General features: G+C 43.2%; 1 protein-coding gene across 1 annotated transcript in view; it reads left to right on the top strand.

Annotated features, from left to right (window-relative positions):
• Positions 1-19,969, top strand: part of LOC138246138 (myosin-4-like) — a 167,083-nt gene that overhangs the window by 33,365 nt on the left and 113,749 nt on the right. Inside the window, exons 6-8 of the mRNA XM_069200409.1 lie at positions 9,771-9,891; positions 9,990-10,082; positions 10,175-10,238. Coding sequence (XP_069056510.1) covers positions 9,771-9,891; positions 9,990-10,082; positions 10,175-10,238 — 278 coding nt within the window. The remainder of the gene's footprint in view (positions 1-9,770; positions 9,892-9,989; positions 10,083-10,174; positions 10,239-19,969) is intronic.

Below are 19,969 nucleotides of genomic sequence, written 5' to 3'. Positions count from 1 at the left end.
CTTTTAATGTATTGCATAGAAATGAGGAAATACACTTTAAATATGTTTCCACAGTTACTGAACAATGGGCCCAATTTAAGAAAAGTGGTGCTGCATAATATGCAGCGCCATTTTTCTTGTGCCCCTTAGCGCCCCCCTAGTACAACGATGTGTGCGCTGTATTAAGCATACGGTGCACCATGAAGCAGGTTAGGGACTATAGTGTCAACATTTTTTACACTACTGTTGTACTTTGCAGGATTAGTGCCAAAAAGTTTGGCGCTACTCATGCAAAGTATATGGAGGCCCATTATAAATAATGGTGTCTCTCCTTTTAACGTCTGCTCTGTGCGGGCATTAAAAAATGCAGCAAAAAATGGCACAGTGGAATCTCAGAGTTTGCACTGCACCATTTTTTGTGGTTCCCCTAACAGGGGCATGCCCTCTTGCGCACATTATGGGCCTCATTATGACCCTGGCGGGCGGCGGAGGCCGCCCGCCAGGATCCCGCCCTCCATTATACCGCTCCGCGGTCTGAAGACCGCGGAGGGTATTATGAGTTTTTCCCTGGGCTGGCGGGCGGTCTCCAAAAGACGGCCCGCCAGCCCAGGGAAAAACTCCCTTCCCACGAGGATGCCGGCTCGTAATCGAGCCGGCGGAGTGGGAAGGTGCGACGGGTGCAGTGGCACCCGTCGCGTATTTCAGTGTCTGCAAGGCAGACACTGAAATACTTTGCGGGGCCCTCTTACGGGGGCCCCTGCCGTGCCCATGCCATTGGCATGGGCACGGCAGGGGCCCCCAGGGGCCCCGCGACCCCCCCTACCGCCATCCTGTTCATGGCGGCTTTCCCTCCATGAACAGGATGGCGGTAGGGGGGGTCAGAATCCCCTCGGCGGCGCAGCGAGCTGCGCCGCCTTGGAGGATTCTAAGGTCAGTGGAAAACCGGCGGGAGACCGCCGGTTTTCCCGTTCTGACCGCGGCCAAAGCGCCGCGGTCAGAATGACCAAGGGAGCACCGCCGGCCTGTCGGCGGTGCTCCCGCCCCCGTTGGCCCTGGCGGTAGAGAACCGCCAGGGTCAGAATGAGGGCCTATGTCTGGTGCAGGCGTAATGTTGCACAAGGGGTTACAAAGTGACAAAATGCATGGATTGCGCCCCCTTGTAAATCTGGCATGGCAAATTTGGCCTCGTTGAACCACATTAGCGCAATAAAAATTACACTAATGTGGCACAAGTTCGTCTTACATTTGGGCCAACATGTTTTATTCAGATGCTGCACTGAGTTCCCATGTACTGGAGATTCATGTCAGCCTCCCTCTCGTACAGTTTTTCCCTTAGATTGACTAGGAATCAGTACTGTAGGAAATTGGATTATTTATTTTCCGGAGGAGGGCTACCCATCTCAAGGAACGATCAGAAACTTTGTCAGGTTGAACCCTCAAGCTTATTAAATTAACATGAACTCAGCCCCCTGGTAGCTCTGGCATAGAGCCGACAGGCTATGTGTAAAATATTTATGTAGTACCAAACCAGTAATACAACTAAAATTAAAAACAATTAAAATCCCAAACTGGATTTGAAAATAGAGTAACATTTAATTAACAACCATTACACCAAATGAAAAAAATCCAACAAGGGGTAACCAGAGATGTTTTAAATAGGAGTACTACCTAGAACCATAAAGTGCTAATGAAAGTAAATTGTCAAGGAAAGCTGGGACCTAGGCGCAGTTTGATGCTGACTGTGATAGAGCACAGGTTAGACACACCAATCAGGTTTGTCGTGGTCAAATGTTTTACCTTCTTACTTTAGTGCTTTAAGTCCCAAAGGACCACACCACAGGACCGCAATTCTAATGCCTCCCCCATCCCGAGCCTCAGGAGAGGTACTTACAAACTCATGGGGTGTCACGCAGAAGTCCGCAGCAGGGTCTAATCCAGGTCCAGTTGACACTGGGTAGCTGGATGGTTGCAGGAAAGGCCTCTTGTAGCTTGTTGTGTTACTGTAACTTGAACAAGAGGTCTGCCTTATGACCCTTTAGAGTGCACTTCTCTATGCTGGGTACAAGGGAGAGAGCAGTTCTAGTCCTTCAAGGGTCTTCCTAAGTCGCAGATGGCAGGTTACGTTCTCTTATCATCTTACTCTGGTCCATGAGTGTTCTGAAGTGGGTAGCTGGAGATGCCACATTTATTTCTGGCATGAGCTAGTGGATGGGAATGACTCCTGGGGTTGCTGTAACTAATAAGGTTAAAGTTCCTGGATCCACCCCTACACACTTTGGGCATTTTCAAGATGGTGAAGGTCTTCAGTCACACTAAACGTGGGGGTGTGGGGAGGGTACTATGGTAATCCTACTTTCTTCCTGCATCTAACACTAAAATTCAGTTTAAGGCAGACACTGTAGAGCCACTGGATGTACAATAAACCCATAGAGAGATGTTCGTTGAACAAAAGTAGGGTTTTCCTGCAATCAGACAGTGGATACACAAGAATTGTTTTGGCATCCTGTTTCCCTTCCTTTCAAGTGCAGCTCAAGTGGTATATGTTAAACCCAGAAATAGACCTCTGTTGTGGCACAGCAGGTCCTTCAGTAACTAAACAGTGGGTACACAAGAATTATCTTTGCATCAAATTCTCTGTCTTTTAAGTGTGCCCCAAAGCCTAATATGTAAACCAAGCAGACCGGTCAAGTAGGCTTTGACATTCAAGCAGGAGTTGACACTGTAATGAAGTTAGAAATGCAGTCTTTAGTTGGCAGTCGGTTTGCAACCTGTACAAGTAGGGACCCTCACTGCAGTCAGGATAAGGGAGATACCCAGCTCAGATAACCCCTGCTCACCCCCTTATTAGCTTGGTACGAGCAGTTAGGCTTATCTCAGAAGCAATGTGTAAAGCATTTGCACACAACACACAGAAATACAGTAAAACCACCCCAAAAGAACACCACACCAGTTTTTTTAGACAGAAAGGCAATATTTATCTATGTGAAACAAGACAAAAATGAGAAAAATCCAACATACAGTAATAAAGATATGAAGTTTGCAAGAATTAACTTAAAAATACAGTTCCTTGAAGTTGATAGCTCTGTCTGGGGCTATCGATGCGTCATGAACAACAAATCCAACAGTTCAGGCCGGCAGTGGTGTCACAGGCCAGCTACAGGGTCAGGAAGACCTGCAAACAGTACCTTGGAAATGCAGGACATCATGCTCCTCGCAGTGAGATCCGGAGTGCAGCGTTACTGGCATTGTGGGCATCAGCGGGCGTGCAAGGGTCGTTGGATCCTTGAAGTCACACGCGTTGCAGATCTAACTCCGGGCTCATGATGAAGTCAGGAGCGCTAGCGTTGATGGCGTCGGGGCTGTGGTGCGAAGTGGGATAATGCGACGTGTGGTGTCCACAGGTCACGGTGCAGGCAGCGGCTCAGTAACGGTGTCCTGCGGTGTCAGTGAGACCATGGTTGCGGTGTGAAGTGGGGCAGTGCGACTTGAGGTTTTTCCAGGTCACAGTGCAGATAGTGGTGGTGTTGTTGCTGAAGCCCTGCCGTTGGTAGGCCAAGGTTACGGTACAACATGGGGCAGGCTCCTTGCAGCATCCACAGATCGTGGTGCAGACAGGGGCGCCTGTTGACGATGCTGGAGTCAATGGCGCTGGCGTTGGTGAACCGGGGCTGCGGTGCGGGACGGGACAGTGCTTTGTGTACCTCACGAGCGGTGTCCTCAGGCCATGGTGCAGGCCACGACATTGGTGTCAGCGTGGAGTGGTGTCATCGGGGATGCCAAAGCTGCGGTGTGAGCAAGGTGATGCGGAGCGTGGAGCCCACAGGTCATGGTGCAAATAGCAGCTCCATGACGGCCTCGGGTGGCGTCGGTGGTGAGACCAGGGTTCCGGCGCAAAGTGGGGCAAGACACTGTGCACCGTCATCAGGTCATTGTGCAGGCAACGGTGTCATTGACAGCGTCACAGTGGTTTTTCTTCTGTTGCACCACAAAACACACAGTTCCCAGTGCTATAAGCAGACAAAGCTAAAGTCTTTGATATCCATGAGACTTCCAACGGAAGCCAATCTCAACTCCAAGCCCTTGGAGAAACTGCAGGCCAGCCCAACAAAGCACACACATAAAAGGGGCAGTATTTCTCCTCCAGCTCTTCAGCTCTTCTCCTTGGCAGACATTCATCTTGATCCAGAAGTGTTCTAAAAGTCTGGGGTTTTGGGTCCACTACTTACACCCATTTCTGCCTTTGAAGTAGGCAAACTTCAAAGAAAAGTCTCTGTTGTTGCCAAAATCCTGCCTTGCCCAGGCCTGGTCCCAGACACACACCAGGGGGTTGGAGACTGCATTGTGTGAGGACAGGCACAGCCCTTTCAGGAGCAGGTGTCAGCTCCTCCCTCCCCACTCTGGCCCAGGAGACTCATCAGGATATGCAGGCTACACCCCAGCTCCCTTTGTGTCACTGTCTAGAGGGAATTCACAAACAGCCCAACTGTCAGTCTGACCCAGACGTTGATTCCACAGGCAGGCAGAGGCACAGAATGGTTAAGCAAGAAAATGCCCATTTTCTAAAAGTGGCATTTTCAAACAGACGATCTAAAAAACAATTCTACTAAAAGATGTATTTTTAAATTGTGAGTTCAGAGACCCCAAACTCCATTTTGCTATCTACTCACAATGGGAAACCACGCCTAAAAGATATTTAAAGGCAGTCTCCACATTAAACTATGGGAGAGATAGCCCTTACTATAATGAAAACCGAATTTGGCAGTATTTCACTATCAGTACATGTAAAACCCACCTGTACATTTCCCACCTTTTAAATACACTGCACTCTGCCCATGGGAGTATCTATGGCCTACCTTAGGGGTGACACACATGTAGTAAAAGGAAGGTTTGAGCCTGGCATGTGGGTACACTTGCCAGGTCGATTTGGCAGCACAAGACTGCAAACACAGACACTACAGTGGCAGGTCTAAGACATGTTTACAGGGCTACTCATGTGGGTGACACAACCAGTGCTGCAGGCCCACTAGTAGCACTTTATTTGCAGGCTCTGGGCACACATGGTGTACTTTAATAGGGACTTAATAGTAAATCAAATATGTCATTCATGGAAAACCAATCACCAATACCATTTACACAGGGAACACTTGCACTTTAGCACTGATCAGCAGTGGTACGGTGAGCAGAGACAATAAACCAGCAAAAACAGAGGCAAGCACACCATAAAAACAGGAGGTCAGAAGGCAAAAAGACAGGGGAAACATGCCAAAAGATGCCAGGTCTAACAAATGTAAAAAAAGATGTTCATAGCACCCACATTGTGTAGTCTGGGAAGTTCAGAAAGATCAAATCTGCCCATTCAGGCCAGCTAATTGTTTGCTCCCAGGAGGCATTGCACACCCTTTTCACATCTATTTAAATGCTAATCAGTGGTTGGGAAATGTTGAAAGATGATGCAAATGATCTTCCAGTAATGTTAGGCAGGGAAAAATTAACCTTCTAAAAGTTAATTTTACCTAATATTTAAAATATCTGACTTCATCATTGAATATGATTTCAATAACTATTACTCCTTTTTAATTACTATTAAATATGTTTGTTTAATTTCATTTCTATAGTCCCACTCCTGAAAGACAGTATGAAGATTTTAATCTCAACTCTGGTTGTCTACATAGGACTGCTAGGCCTGCCACAGTGAAAAATAGCTTTTGGTGCTAGTCACTGTAAGGAAATGTAAACATTGCATTTCTACATCTCCTACTTTTAAATATCATGCTCCTCTCCATGTGAGTGACCAGGCCTATATAGGAGTGACTTATTAATATGTGTACACATCTCTCTCAGCTCTCAGGCATATCAGTTCAATAGCTAACTCTTCCTTTATGTATCACTCACACTGGTAATAGACCAGGCCTACATGTATATACACGGTTACCTATTTGGTAACAGTATACATATGTTATTTATACAGGCCTTTTCCTATAGCACAAACATGGTCTAAGGGCATTAAAGCACTTTACAGAGGAAAATAAGTTATGGAAAATTATGAACAAAATTGACATGTTCCAACACACACAGGGTAAAAAATAACCACAAAAATTGAAGAAAGGCAGAAAAGGTTACCACTATCATTAAAGTGACAGTAAGACAATAGAAAGAACCAGGAAGAGTGAAAAAATAGAACCACTCGGAAACAATACAGAGAAAGATGGAAACAGAGAACAGTCAGATGATTCGACCAGCAATGTGATGGAGTGGTATCAGATATGGCCAATCTGTGGAATAGACAATAGACGTAAGATATTAGAAGAGTAGATATGTTCAGACTCAATCAAATTACCTTAGGAATATGCACAACAGATATTGGTACATAGAGTGGATGAGGTGAATTCCAAATTCTTGTGGCACTGCCAGAAAGGGATTTTCTCATATATCACTCTTTTTAAAGGGAGAGGCTCAAAGAAGGGGGTTCTTTATTTCTTAAACCACATTGACAACCAGATATTTGCAGTTTCGTATTCAAAAAGGATGCAGAACATGTGAGAAGGACTTGATGAGTGATGGTGCCATATTTAGTTGTGATCTTGCTTCAATGGGAAACATTGTAGTGTTAAAAGCATAGGGATATGTGATCAAATCTCTTGCAAACAGAAATAAACAAGTGGCCAAGTGTAGCACAGAGGTAAAGAGGGGGGCTTTGTGAACTTTTGGTAAGAGTGAGAAATTAATTCCCATAATCCCATCTAGAAAGAACAAGCGACTAGAAAGCACAAGTGTCTATGGTAATGTCTTTAAGCCTTGGGCCTGCGGTAGAGTTTGGCAGATAGGTCCTCAATCACAAATATGATGGATATCCTGTCTGTCTTATTACAAGTGAATTAGAACTTAATTCACTTGTAATAAGACGGATGAGATATCCATCAAGTTATGACAGAGTAAGCCACTTGCCAAACTGCAAGAACAAACTTTGAACCCCCAAGGCAACCTAAGTTGGTATCATAGCCATTAGCCATATCAGAGACTGTCCGTGTAGATTAGGTTTGGTGTTGAAGGTGACATCCTAGTTTGTCATCCAGGAAGTTAAAATTCACATTTGAATAGGAAGGTTGATCTTTTCGAAACTACTTCTCAGCTCATTCTGTCCATGAAGGGGCTTCTAAAGGGAGGTGGCAAATGCTACCATTTGTGGAACACCCACACAATCTAGAGCTGCCATGTGAATCATCCAACGTTAATTGACACTAACAGGAACCGGTTAACTGCATATCCCACATTTGCACAGCATATTGGGAAAGATGCAAGGTGCTCAATCATCAAAAAGTCAGACATCAGCTCTCTGTCTCCCCCTTTGCATGTCTTCCCCTTTCCTCTCTAAACGTCAAAGAGCAACTTGATGAACACTGAATAAATAAGTGTGCCCTTTAACCTTTTGTTCAATTTGGGAATTTCCCCTTTTATACTTATTACACAGCTACAGCTAATGAAATCCACAACCTCTATACTTTTCCTAGTAGGAAAATATAATGTTCCCTGGAATGGGTCTGTAGTTCGATCTGACCTTTGATCTGCCAGCTAGTGACCATAACAATAAGCCCCACTCAGACATGCAAGCCAAGCGTGAATTTAATTAGTGGGGTACTAACAAATGCCTACAGGTTAAGGAAAGAATACATCTGGGGTAAAACAGATTTAAGGGGTGAATTTCTGACCCAGCAACATATACACAAGGGATTATTGGGGCCCTTGCACCACCTGGCAATTGAAGGCAGCTTATAATATCTTTAAACATAAAGTGCAAAATTGTGAAATGCCAGAGATCATACAATTAATCCAACGGGTACTCAAATGAAATATAAGGTATTTGCATCACTGTGCATTAAGCCATACAGAAGTGAGCAGATAGCAGAGTGAGTCTGAGAACAGACTTTCTGGCTCAGCTGTCACCCGTACATGCGTTTACACATGCTGCACATGTTGCTGGGAGTTCCTTACTCCAGCTGTCTACAGACATATTAAAAAATTGGGCACTGGAATTTGCAGCTCAGAAACTATTCGCAAAGTGTACTAGAGTAAGCTAGACTCCTTTTGGTGCTTCGAACCACATTTGCAAGGTGTATTGCAGTGATCTAACTCATTTTGGGGTCTTCGAGACACAGCAGAACAAAACAAGAGCCACAAAAGTAATCAACAGGATTTTCACATCCATAAACCAACTTCATTTCCAGTCATTTCACATCATTTTTAAATACAATCATTTTTTTAGCCAGTAAGGCATGATTGTCATTCCATTGTGACATATGCAAATAGTCAGTGATTTAGTTTGGAGAAGCCCAGGTCAGCCATCCTGCTGTCACTCGGCTTCAAGATGTCTACTGATTCTTGTCAAGCTATCTCTACTCTACACTTTTCTTTTTTTCACTTCAACTATTTGAATTGTAATTTCTCATGCAAAAATATACACGCAAGTAAAATAACAGTGCCATTGTATATGTACCTGATGACATTTTTTTCCCTGAGGGAAAACATTTTTTTCTACGTAAAATCCTTAACATGAATTCCAAACAGGTCTGTGGATTATCCATTCTTGTTCCCACACTGAACAGGCATTTGCAAAGCAACAGGTCTCCCGTTTCCCCGAGTTAGAGCTATTAGTAGTTGTAAACTCTCAACCGGACTTTTCTTTCCTCATTAAATGGAAAAAACTAGCGTGATCACGCTGCTACAGTTCACTTGTAGTGAAACCTATCAGCAAAAGTGCAATTATCTACGTAACCGGCAAAAGTGCAATTAACTGTGTAACAGGGTTGATGTCATACAAAGCGCTCGACTTCTGCCAAGCGAGATCGCGCTGCGAAAAAAGAGAAAATGTAGTCCAGAAACCAGATGGAAAACAACGAGCTCGTATGTTTTCAGTATTTGGTCGCTGCGCTCGAGGAGGGCTAACCACCGGAAAAGGCATGATGTATGCATGCCTTCCACTAATGAAAGCAAGCAGATTTTAAAAGGCAAGCCCACGAACCAATGAAAGACACTAACGTAACATGGACGGAGCTCCGAGCCCTTTTCTAACTACTACAGCGTCTCGCAAGCGATACGCATGCGTAAGCACATGCTACCGCAGGCTTGACCCTAAAAAAAGGATTTACTCCTGCCCTTAACACAAGTAAATATCAAACCTTTTCCAGTGTAGGAAAGAGTAACAGACACGTTTGTGAACACCGACAATCTTGTGTTTGTGAGTTCCACAAATTTACAGGGCGTTCTCCGCCAGTCTACTCCTCAGCTCATAGGTGTACTCACACAAAGATCACAATTTTCCGAATTAGAAATGAATGCGAAATAAGGCTATTTATGCGTGTAAGTGTCTCTTTCACAGGCAAATAGAATTGACACTCTATTTTCGAAGGTCAACTAGTAGAAAATATATTTGTATATTCCTGGTGATAACTTGCACTGTTCCCACAAGATACTCTATTTTGATATTTTTTGTACAGTAATGCAAATGTAGCAGAGCACAGAGGAAAAAAACAAAGTGGTTTATAAATGACAACGTATGAGATGCAATGATGTTCAGCTAATTTCTATTCAGTTTCATGTTCTGCAAGATGGCAGTGGGTTGGTAGATGCAGCGAAAAAGAAAGCTTAGCTTACTAATGAAAAGTCTACTTCATTGTGGTTAGTCTAAAGCACGCCCTATTTGAAAACCATGCACAGAAATTGTGCTTTTAATAATGTTGGCTGCAACTCATTGCCTTTAGACAAGTCTTCTGAAGATTTACGTGTTTTACTTATAGGGGAGAATCTGGTGCTGGAAAGACTGTGAATACAAAACGTGTCATCCAATACTTTGCAACCATCGCTGCTGCTGGTGATATGGGCAAAATCAAGGAAGGATCTTCAGGAAGTAAAATGCAGGTTAGAAATGGTGTTTAACAACTAATGGACGTTTTTAGATGCTATTTAAATGCCTTAGTCACTTATGTCCTCTAAATCGTTCTATTTAACCACTTCAGGGCACCCTAGAAGACCAAATAATTCAGGCCAATCCATTGCTGGAAGCCTTCGGCAATGCCAAGACCGTCCGAAATGACAACTCGTCACGCTTTGTAAGTCAAAATTTTGGAACCTCAATTCTTAAATTGCCTTTGAATGCACGCATTGCTGACATTGGTGGGTGACATTTCTTTTGTGTAAATAGGGGAAGTTTATTAGAATTCATTTTGGCACCACGGGGAAGCTGGCCTCGGCGGATATTGAAACCTGTAAGTATGTTGATTTTATGGAAATAGTTTGCTTCTTTTGTACGATGCCTCTTTTAAAGCAGAATGTTAATGCAGAACACGCATTGTTACTAGCCAAGACCTACTTCCGTATTGGGTGTGAAGGCCCCTATTCTTTAGCATTGGAAGATCTACTGTTTATAGCGTATAACATATACTTAGAGTAGGTCTTGGGTCTGCCCCTTACTCGTGATTGGATGGCTTTGTTGTCTATCTCATAGGTCTGACCTTGATTCAATGGTTTGCTTGCTATATTCCTCTATTGGTCCAACTCAGAAGCATGTCAGTCTCAGTTTTATGACTGGATAAGTTGTAAATTCCACTGCTGACTGATAGTTATCTTTTTTAATTTTGCATTCAGCCCTCCATGGTAGTGTGTGTATGTTTGTGTTTGCTTGCTCTCTTCCCTGCTTGTTCCTGTGCCCCATGCAAGCCCCTTTCCTTTTCTGCTCCTTCACCTCCGCCACTTCCAATCCAGCATCCCATTTTTATTTAATTCGTTTTGCTGTTCCTGTGCCGACCCTTTTCCCTGCCCTCTCTCTTTTAACTCCCCTGCTCAGGTCCCTGATGCTCCCCATTGAACTTCCTGTCAAGTGCTACTGGGCTGCTCCCTTTCTGCCAAAGCACTCATGCGTACTATGTCTTATAATTTTTAAACAAAAAAAATAATTTTTCCGTTCTAAATTGGCAACCTGCCATTTTAGAATGATAAAATACGAATACCTATCACGAGTCGCTATGCTTTCGCACACATGCATCACTTGCATGTGCGTATTCAGCTCAGTACATGTATGCCCATAGAAAATGATGGAAAATGCATTGCATAATTGCTGGAAATGCATTCATATGTGTCAAGAAGCACAGGTTTATATGTGCGTTTGCTTTGTGTTGGTACTATCATTGGCCATGCTGGCATGGGGCAATGGGTGGAACAAGCTGCTGATGCCTCATAATGAGCGCCCTGCCACCTACGTTTTTTAACAAATAAAACACTGGAATTTTCGTTTCAAATTATTTTCAAACAAATGGAATTACAAATATGGTACTATTAGTTTGAAACAAAGAACCGTACGGTGCCTCCTGCCACTGTAAAGTTTCGACCAAGGAATATAAATTCATCAACCCACGGTCAATGAGCCCATCTCCAGATCCAGTCGGCGGCCTGACCACCAGCAACCTCATCAAGAACTTCTTGTTTGAAACGGGTCTGAGTTAAAAGGCAGACTTTCCACTGAGACAGACCTGGTCCCTGTATCTGCCAGGGTTCCATAGTGGTTGGAATTAACTTTTGACTTTGACCAGGCTCTGCGCGACCAGATAACTGCAATTGGTGCTTAGTGCTTTTAGGTGCTATTTCTACTGAAAAATGTAAAAATGTATATGCTAGTTCTACTTGGTGGATTGTTGTCAGTTAGGTGGCATTTTATTCATTAAAATTGTCTCTATTATGCTTAATTGGTTTGGGATTTTTTTGTGTTGTTTTCACTTTATTACTGTTTGAGTGCTGCATAAATACTTTACACATTGCTACTAAGTTAAACCTAATGCCTCTGTGCCAAGCTACCAGCGGGTTGAGCACAGATCAATTTAGCGTTTGCTTGTGACTTCATCCTAACAGAGAATTGTGGTTGCTGCTTGAGTAAGGTTTCACCCACTCCAACCAGTAACCCAATTTCATACACTGGTGTTCAGTGGTGAGGATTAGAACTTGTGTTTCTGCAGTGCTATACAGTGATTTTGTGTTACACTGACAATCCCAGATGAGTAATCTGGAACCAATTAAATCCTTTTTAAATTTTCCCTAGTTTTCTGATTGGCTGTTTTTCCTTTTTTCTAAATCTAAGATCCCTACCTTTTTGTCTTGTACCATGAAGATGCTCAATGTCGACAGTCGTAGCAGGGCCAAGCTGCAAAAACTCTACAATGAGAAGGGACTGCATGCAGGAAAGAATCACACAAATTTGGGCCTTCTGATAGCCTTCTGTGCCTATGAGAAGGCCTCAAGGATGCAACCTAATCCTTGGCAGTCTGATCAAGAGGATCTTAATAAGGGAGATCCCGATGATGCCCAAATTGATTTAGAAGTGCAGGAGGCCATGGATGTGGGCCCTGATTGGGAACTTACAGAAGAGGGAGACCATCAGCCTGCTGAAAGAGAGCCCAGAGTAAGGGTAGAAAGTATTATGTCTTCAAAGGGCCTCTTCCCAGTGGAGCTGAAGACACAAAATTAAAAAAGGAGCTCATGAAATGAAACTGGAGGCAGAAAAAAATAACATTGAGAGGGCCTTTGAAGAAAAGAAAATGCTGCTGGAGCATGAGAGAATACCAAAGGAGCTGGAGTTCAAAGCTAGACATGCCTCAGAGTCCAGTGTCAATAGTGGATGCATACTTGCAATGTTTGACAGAGACAAGAAAATCTTCATCCTTAAAGATCTGGTGCAGAATTTATATTTTGTTATCTACCTATGAGATAGCTTGGAGGGTACATAGGATTCCAGAGGAGTACCTGGGGTGGGTGTGGGGGGTAGCTTATGTAAGCACATGCCTACAGTGGAAAGGAACACACTTCTCACACTTGAGGTGGGTGACTAGACGAAGTATGCCCCCATGAAGGCTATACTTGTTGTCAATTTTAGCCTTAAACTTGAGAAGTACAGTTAGAGGTTCAGGGACAGCTATAAACTCCAAAACCAGTCTTGGCGGGATTTCTTCATGACTCCAGCAAGGCACTGAATGGTTGGTTGAGGGACAACAAGGGTAATGATTATGTTGGGCTGAATAACTTGATTTTGAGGGAGCAAATACTCAACATGTGTTTTACAGAGCTACACCAGCATCTAGGGAATAGCAAGCTGACTAATTTAGGAAGTTTGTTGAGGAGGTGGACCTCTGGATCACTACTAGTGTGTCAAACTCTGGGGTGACCCCAAAAAGACTGGTTCAGGTTTTCCTCAGCAGAGTGAGGGGGAGGTCACGGAAGACACAGTTAGGTCTCAGAACAAGGTGTGTGTGTGGGGGGGGGGGTTGAAGGGTTCCTACGCTGCTTCTAAGAGAAAAGAGGGAGGCTCTGGTGAGCGGTGGTCCAGGGCACCCCATGTCCAACCCTGCTGCTTTGCTCTCAGCTAGGACACTAGTGGGAGGACTCTCTCTGTCCTAAGAGACCACCCACGGGTGTGACCTATACAGGTGTGGGCAATATGGCCTTAAAGGCAAGTAGTCCCTAGGGGCAGGAGGTACACCATGCTCTAATCTCCCATAGTTGGAAGTTGAAGTCAAAGGGTAGAATTGTGATCCCAGAGGTTAGGAGTCATCCCCATTCCGCCAGGTCAAGGTGAATGGGGTCTCTGTCACTTCTCTGAGGTACACCGGGGGTCATCCAGACCCTGATAGTGGAAAGGTTGGTTTCCCCAAAGCATGGCCCTGGTATCCCTGGAATGGGGTGGGGAGGTGACCCAGAGAAAGGTCATAGTTAGTCCCCAAATGCCCATTGACTGTACTCTGGAGAATGAGTTGCCCCCAATGATGGAAGAGCTTTGTTGGTCATGGTGGGACTGTCTGCCTACGGGGATGCATCTGTGAGCAAATTAAGGTTATGTGCTGCACAGATTAAGTCCACAGGTAAGAAGAAGGGTTTCCCATGGGTCAATTCAGTGGGCCAGGAAAGTATAAACAGGGAGATCCGACTGAATTCAGAAGGGCATAGAAATTGCAAGTGCCTCTACAGTAGAGGACCATTGTTCATATTCTATTGCCTGAGCAGGGAAGCCCATCAAGATATTGATTAGTCAAGCCTAGATTAAGACTGGAGGGGGTTTGTGTTGAATGTTGCCCTTTCTGCAGGGTCACCCCAAAACGTTTTGACTTTACCCTCAACTTTTTGCCCAAAAAACATTTTTTGTTGGCTTTAGTACTTTACTACTACTAACCAGAGCTAAAGTGCCTGTGCTTTCTCCTTTAAAAATGGTAAAGTAGGCATACACATTATTCACACATTTCACTCACTTATATGTCTTTTGTGGAGTAGATTAGCATATACCCATGGCCTGTAAATTAAATGCTACTAGTGGGCCTGCAGCACTTATTGTGCCATCCACTTAGGTAGCCCTTAAAGCATCTGAAGCCTGCCATTGCAGCCTACGTGCACAATTTTAATTTGTCAGTTCAACTTTACAAACGTAACCTTTTGCTAGGCCCAAACCTTCATTGTTAATATGCATAAGTCACCCCTAGGGCAGACCCTGAACAGGCGAGAGGGTAGGGTGCAATGTATTGAAAAAGATGAATATATATGTTTAAGTTGTACATGTCCTGATAGTGAAAAATGCTTACATTTGTTTTTCACTACTGCAAAAGATACCTCTCTCATAGGATAACATTGGGGTTCCTTGTTACATTTAATAAATGTAGGTAAGTTGGTTTTTAATAGGTGGGGGTATTTACCCTCAACTAGTAATAATACCACAATCACTAAATAGGTCCAGTCAAGTCTGAATAAGTTAACCTTTGCTCAACCCTTGGTAGCCTGGCAAACAAGCAGTCAAGCTTAACTTAGGAGATATCACCAAAATAGTAAATAAGTGAAAGACACAACAAAATATAAATCCTACACTGATAGATAACAATAGAGAATAATTGTATCTTTAAAATGACACCAAAACATCAAAAATCTAATGTAAGGAACCAGAGAAATTAATTCTTAAATTAAGTCAAAAATTGTGCATTTTAGCACCAGAAAGCCATACCAGGACAAAATCAAAGTTTTAGGCCAACCGTGATGGAGCTCAGGCTGGACAGACTGATGCCTAGGTCTCGACCAAAAGTTTACCTTTGGACTTAGTCTTTTTTTTTTTTAGCTTTTCTCTCAACGACAAGTCCTCATGTTCCTCAGATCTTGAGTTTGATTTGACAACGGCGACCCACCGCAGGGCAATGACTTGGTAAGACTCTGGAAGTTGACAACAAGGAGCTTTTAGAGGAACAAACCAGCACGGGCGGGACAATTCGCGAGTCAATGACTGCGGTGTGACTTTCAATGTCGAGCTGGTCTCTTCTTGGAGCTTTTCTGCAAAACTTTGCAGAAAGTTTATTTTTCCACCGATCTTCCTTGTGGAGGGTTCCTTGGGGAAACTCAAGGGTCCCCTAGCTCTGGCCAAGGGTTCAGAGACCCTGGACTGCCTCTTGGGGCTCAGACTAAATTTCCCACATTGCACCTGTGCAGTCAAGAAAAATCCAGTTGCAACTAGTCAACTGGGGTAGTCCTCTATTTGACTTTTGCAGGTGATTTCTTCCACCACTTTTGTACCTGTTGCTGATCAGGGAGTCTACTCCTTCTCCTTTGAGTCAGGAACAGCCCTTTCTTCGTGGAGCTGTGTGAGTGCAGCAGGTGCAGTCTTTCAGAGTTTAGGCCTTCTGTGGTGCAGTCCGTGGGTTGAGCAGGGCAGTCCTTCTTCTTCTGATGTTCCAGGCAGTGTTTTGATGAGCTCCTGCAGCACTGCCATATTTAACCTCCATTCTGGGCTTGCAGGAGCAGGAACACCCTAGTCCAGTCCATTGGGAATAAAGCTTCCTCCCCTGCTATGACCACTTCCTGCGAAGTGTGGTTTATTTTTGACCCAGAAAGCACTATATTTTTACAGGCCCAGGCCTCCTAACATCTACTCGGGGACCAGCTAGGCTCAAGCTATCAAAGGCTGACCACTCTGAAGAGGCTGCTTCAGGGCTCCTTTATGTAACTTTAGGAGAGTAAGGCCCATATTTATACTTTTTTGGCGCCGCATTTGCGTCATTTTGTGACACAAAAGCAGCGCAAACGTACAAAATATAATGGTATTTTGTAAGTTTGTGCCGCTTTTGCATAACAAAATGACGCAAATGCGGTGCTAAGAAAGTATAAATATGGGCCTAAGTTCTAAAACAACATTCATGTAATGGTTAAAATAAATCTAATTTTGGCAAGTTGCTGGATATACTGTGACCATTAGTTTGATACCTTGAATGGTATGTCTAGATAGTTCCAATAAAAAGTTAGACTTTGTTAACTTTATTAAGTTTAATAAAGCCTTCCAATGTTAGCCTATGGGGCTCACAGCACTATTATAGCGAAAACAACTTTGGCTGTTTTTTCCTTACCAGTCCATGTAAAATATTTTCTATAGTGTCCCTTCTTTTTATAACAATGCACTCTAAACTTGGGTCACCTAGGTCAGACCCTAGTGATTAGCAATAAAATAGTAGTTTTGGACTTTGGAAGTACTTTGAATTCCAAAGTTCAATTTGGGCATATTTGTATAAAAACAGCATGGAAGGCAGGCTTGCTTTAAAATGACATAATTATTATAATAGGGGTTGAGCTTATAAAGCTTTAATGGGGGTGGGATCAATACATATGCAAGAGACACAAAAGAACACCACTGGCTATGAATCAATTCTTATTCAAAATCTTACACAACACGCACATGAATCTTGTGTGTTGGCATAAATACTGTATTATTTGATATTTATTTCTCATTGATATCGGTTCCTCACACAGACAGCCTCATGTTATAGACAAATAAAGGTTTCAAAAACAAAAATATGTAATTCAAAATAATGTTCAAACCTAATCCCCTTAAACAATATGAATGCATGACACAGTAGTTTGTTGTTTTAATAAACAAGAGTTTTATACTAATCCCCTTAGACAATACAACACAATATTTGTTTTGTCAGGTCATGAACAACTTAATTACAACAATATTTAACATAAAATGTACATTAGACAAAAGTTTCATACGTGATCCAGAACCATGAAATACAAAAAAAAAAAAAAACATGAAAAAGCTTTTTTGCGCATGCTTAAGCACTCATTGAAGTCCAATACTCTAAAATGAGGAGAGAGAATTATATATACACAGTCCCATTTCCACTATGAGTATCAATCCTCCAGTTATTCATTGAATTTATCCAACAGATTGTTATTTGGTTTTATTTGTAGGTACAGAACTGTCTCCTCCACATTTCTTATAAATTGCAGATGTGTTTTGACCTCAATAATAATGAGGGGCTAACACCTTATGGGAGGTCATCATCAGGGCATATCACTAACTACTTGTTAGTCTAGACCAGTGGTCTTCAAACTTTTTAATTCCGCGCCCCCCCAGTTGAAAAATAAAAATCATTGGGCCCCCCTCAGAATTTTTCACAATTATTTTAGAAAGATGGCAATGTTTAAATATGTCTAAACCTATTTAAACATTGCAGAAAAGTACTGTTATCTTTTTAAAACTGCAGTAACATGCTTCTGCTTAAAACAAAGGCATGTTATCTGTATAATATTTATTTTGGCCAGAGGTTGGCGCCCCCCAAGGATCACTTGAGGCCACCCAATGGGGGCCCGCCCCCCAGTTTGAAGACCTCTGGTCTAGACACTAGAGTAAAAAGGAAACAGGATTTATAAAACCAGAAGAAAATAAATATATGAAGCTCAAAGATCACAATTATCTATACAAAACTGCTGAAAAGAGCAATGAAGAAGATATGGTATACTCCAAGGGAAATTATTTTGGATCCTACATATAAAAAATAATTGAACCTATTGGTGTGTGTCACAGCTTTTAATTCATACACATCTGATGTTAAGAGAGTAATCCGAAAACATTGGAATATGAGTTCATCCTTGGATCTATTTAAGGAATTACCCCTGTTTGCCTGGACTGCATGTGGAACATTTCTCTTTAATTAATTATTGTTGTAATTTATATGTTCATTATCTGACAATACAAATGTTGTGTTATATTGTCTAAGGGGATCAGTGTTGAAATTCCTGTTTTTAAAATTTTAAGCAATAATTTACTGTCCCATGCATTCATACTGTTTAGGGGGGTTAGGTTTGAAAGTTTTTTCAGTTAAATATTTGTTTTTGAAACCTTTATTTTCCTATAAGATGAGGATTTTTGTATGAGGTAGTGATATAAATGAACAAATAAATATCAAATAATACAGAATTGATCTCAACACAGGACTCATGTGCATATTTTGTACAACTTTAGATAAGAATTGATTCATAGCCAGTTGGGGTCTTTTGTGTCTTTGAAAATGACACCAGACGCCATGGCAGTGCTTATTTAATTGCATTCAGTCCAATGGGGTCTATAGACCTACATGCCCTACCATATACTAGGGACTTACAGATAAGTTGTCTTTGCCAATTAGAATTACATCAATTACCTTAGAACTTTATAGGACAGAACACTGGCCCTGACATGGTTAGCAGAGCCCGAGGCACTTTCTGAGTCAGTAACCACCAGCAGCAGTCCAAAAATAAGGGTGATCAGGGGAAAACTTCCCTACAATAACTGATAACTTTCAAGTGGGAGCAGGTAGACGGATCGATTTTGGCTTTTAACAAATTGTAATTAGAAGCCCTCTTTAATGGTAAAATAGGACTTTCGATTACAATTCTGAAAATGACAATTTCAGAAAGTTGGTAATATATTGTCCTAAACATTTAGGGGCATATTTATACTCCGTTTGCGCCGAATTAGCGTCGTTTTTTTCGACGCAAATTCGGCGCAAAACTAACGCCATATTTATACTTTGGCGTTAGACGCGTCTAGCGCCAAAGTATGAGGAAAGAGCGTCATTTTTTTGCGTGAACGCCTTCCTTGCGTTAATGAGATGCAAGGTAGGCGTTCCCGTCTAAAAAAATTACTGCGCCGCAAATGCGTCGTATTTATACTCCCGGGCAAAAATGACGCCCGGGAGTGGGCGGGGCAAAAAACCCCTCATTTGCGCCGGATTTTAGCGCCTGGGTCAGGGCAGGCGTTAAGGGACCTGTGGGCTCAAAATGAGCCCACAGCTGCCCTCCCATGCCCCCAGGGACCCCCCCTGCCACCCTTGCCCACCCCAGGAGGACACCCAAGGCTGGAGGGACCCACCCCAGGGACATTCAGGTAAGTTCAGGTAAGTATAATTTTTTTTTTTTTTAATATTTTTTTTTGGCATAGGGGGGCCTGATTTGTGCCCCCCTACATGCATCAATGCCCAATGACCATGCCCAGGGGACATAAGTCCCCTGGGCATGGCCATTGGGCAAGGGGGCATGACTCCTGTCTTTACTAAGACAGGAGTCATGTAAATGGCATCTGGGCGTCGTTAAAAATGGCGCAAATCGGGTGGAGGCGATTTTTTGCGTCAACCTGACTTGCACCATTTTTAAGACGCCCTAGCGCCATTTTTCCCAACGCCGGCGCTGCCTGGTGTACGTGGTTTTTTTCCACGCACACCAGGCAGCGCCGGTCTGCTTGCGCCGGCTAAGGCCATTCAATAAATACGGCGCCCGCATGGTGCTTCAGAATGGCGTTAGCCGGCGCAAAACGTTTTGACGCTAAACTGCGTTAGTGCAGTTTAGCGTCAAAAAGTATAAATACGGGCCTTAGTGCTTCCAGTCTGTCCCTGGGTCACATGACTAGCTAGCAGTTGATCCTTCTGTATTGCTCCCAGACAGTGAGACAAAGCGAAGATAGGTGTTGGAAGGATGGCCACTATGACTTAATGAAGAGGCAGGGCTGTCACCTACCATAATTGCATTTCATAACGGCCCTGCCAGAACACACTCACAAAGCGTCTGTCATTAGTTTTTGTGTCCCTAGAAAAGCTAGCCCAGACAGGGAGGAAGGGGATGCCTGACACCTCGGGGTGAAAATCTCCAGAACCTTCTCCTATCTCGAGGTGGG

This window comes from Pleurodeles waltl, chromosome 7 (genome assembly GCF_031143425.1).
Source record: "Pleurodeles waltl isolate 20211129_DDA chromosome 7, aPleWal1.hap1.20221129, whole genome shotgun sequence".
In the NCBI taxonomy this organism is placed as follows: domain Eukaryota; kingdom Metazoa; phylum Chordata; class Amphibia; order Caudata; family Salamandridae; genus Pleurodeles; species Pleurodeles waltl.
The sequence above is the reverse complement of the archived record's forward strand: the minus strand, read 5'-3'. Positions and strand labels throughout refer to the sequence as shown.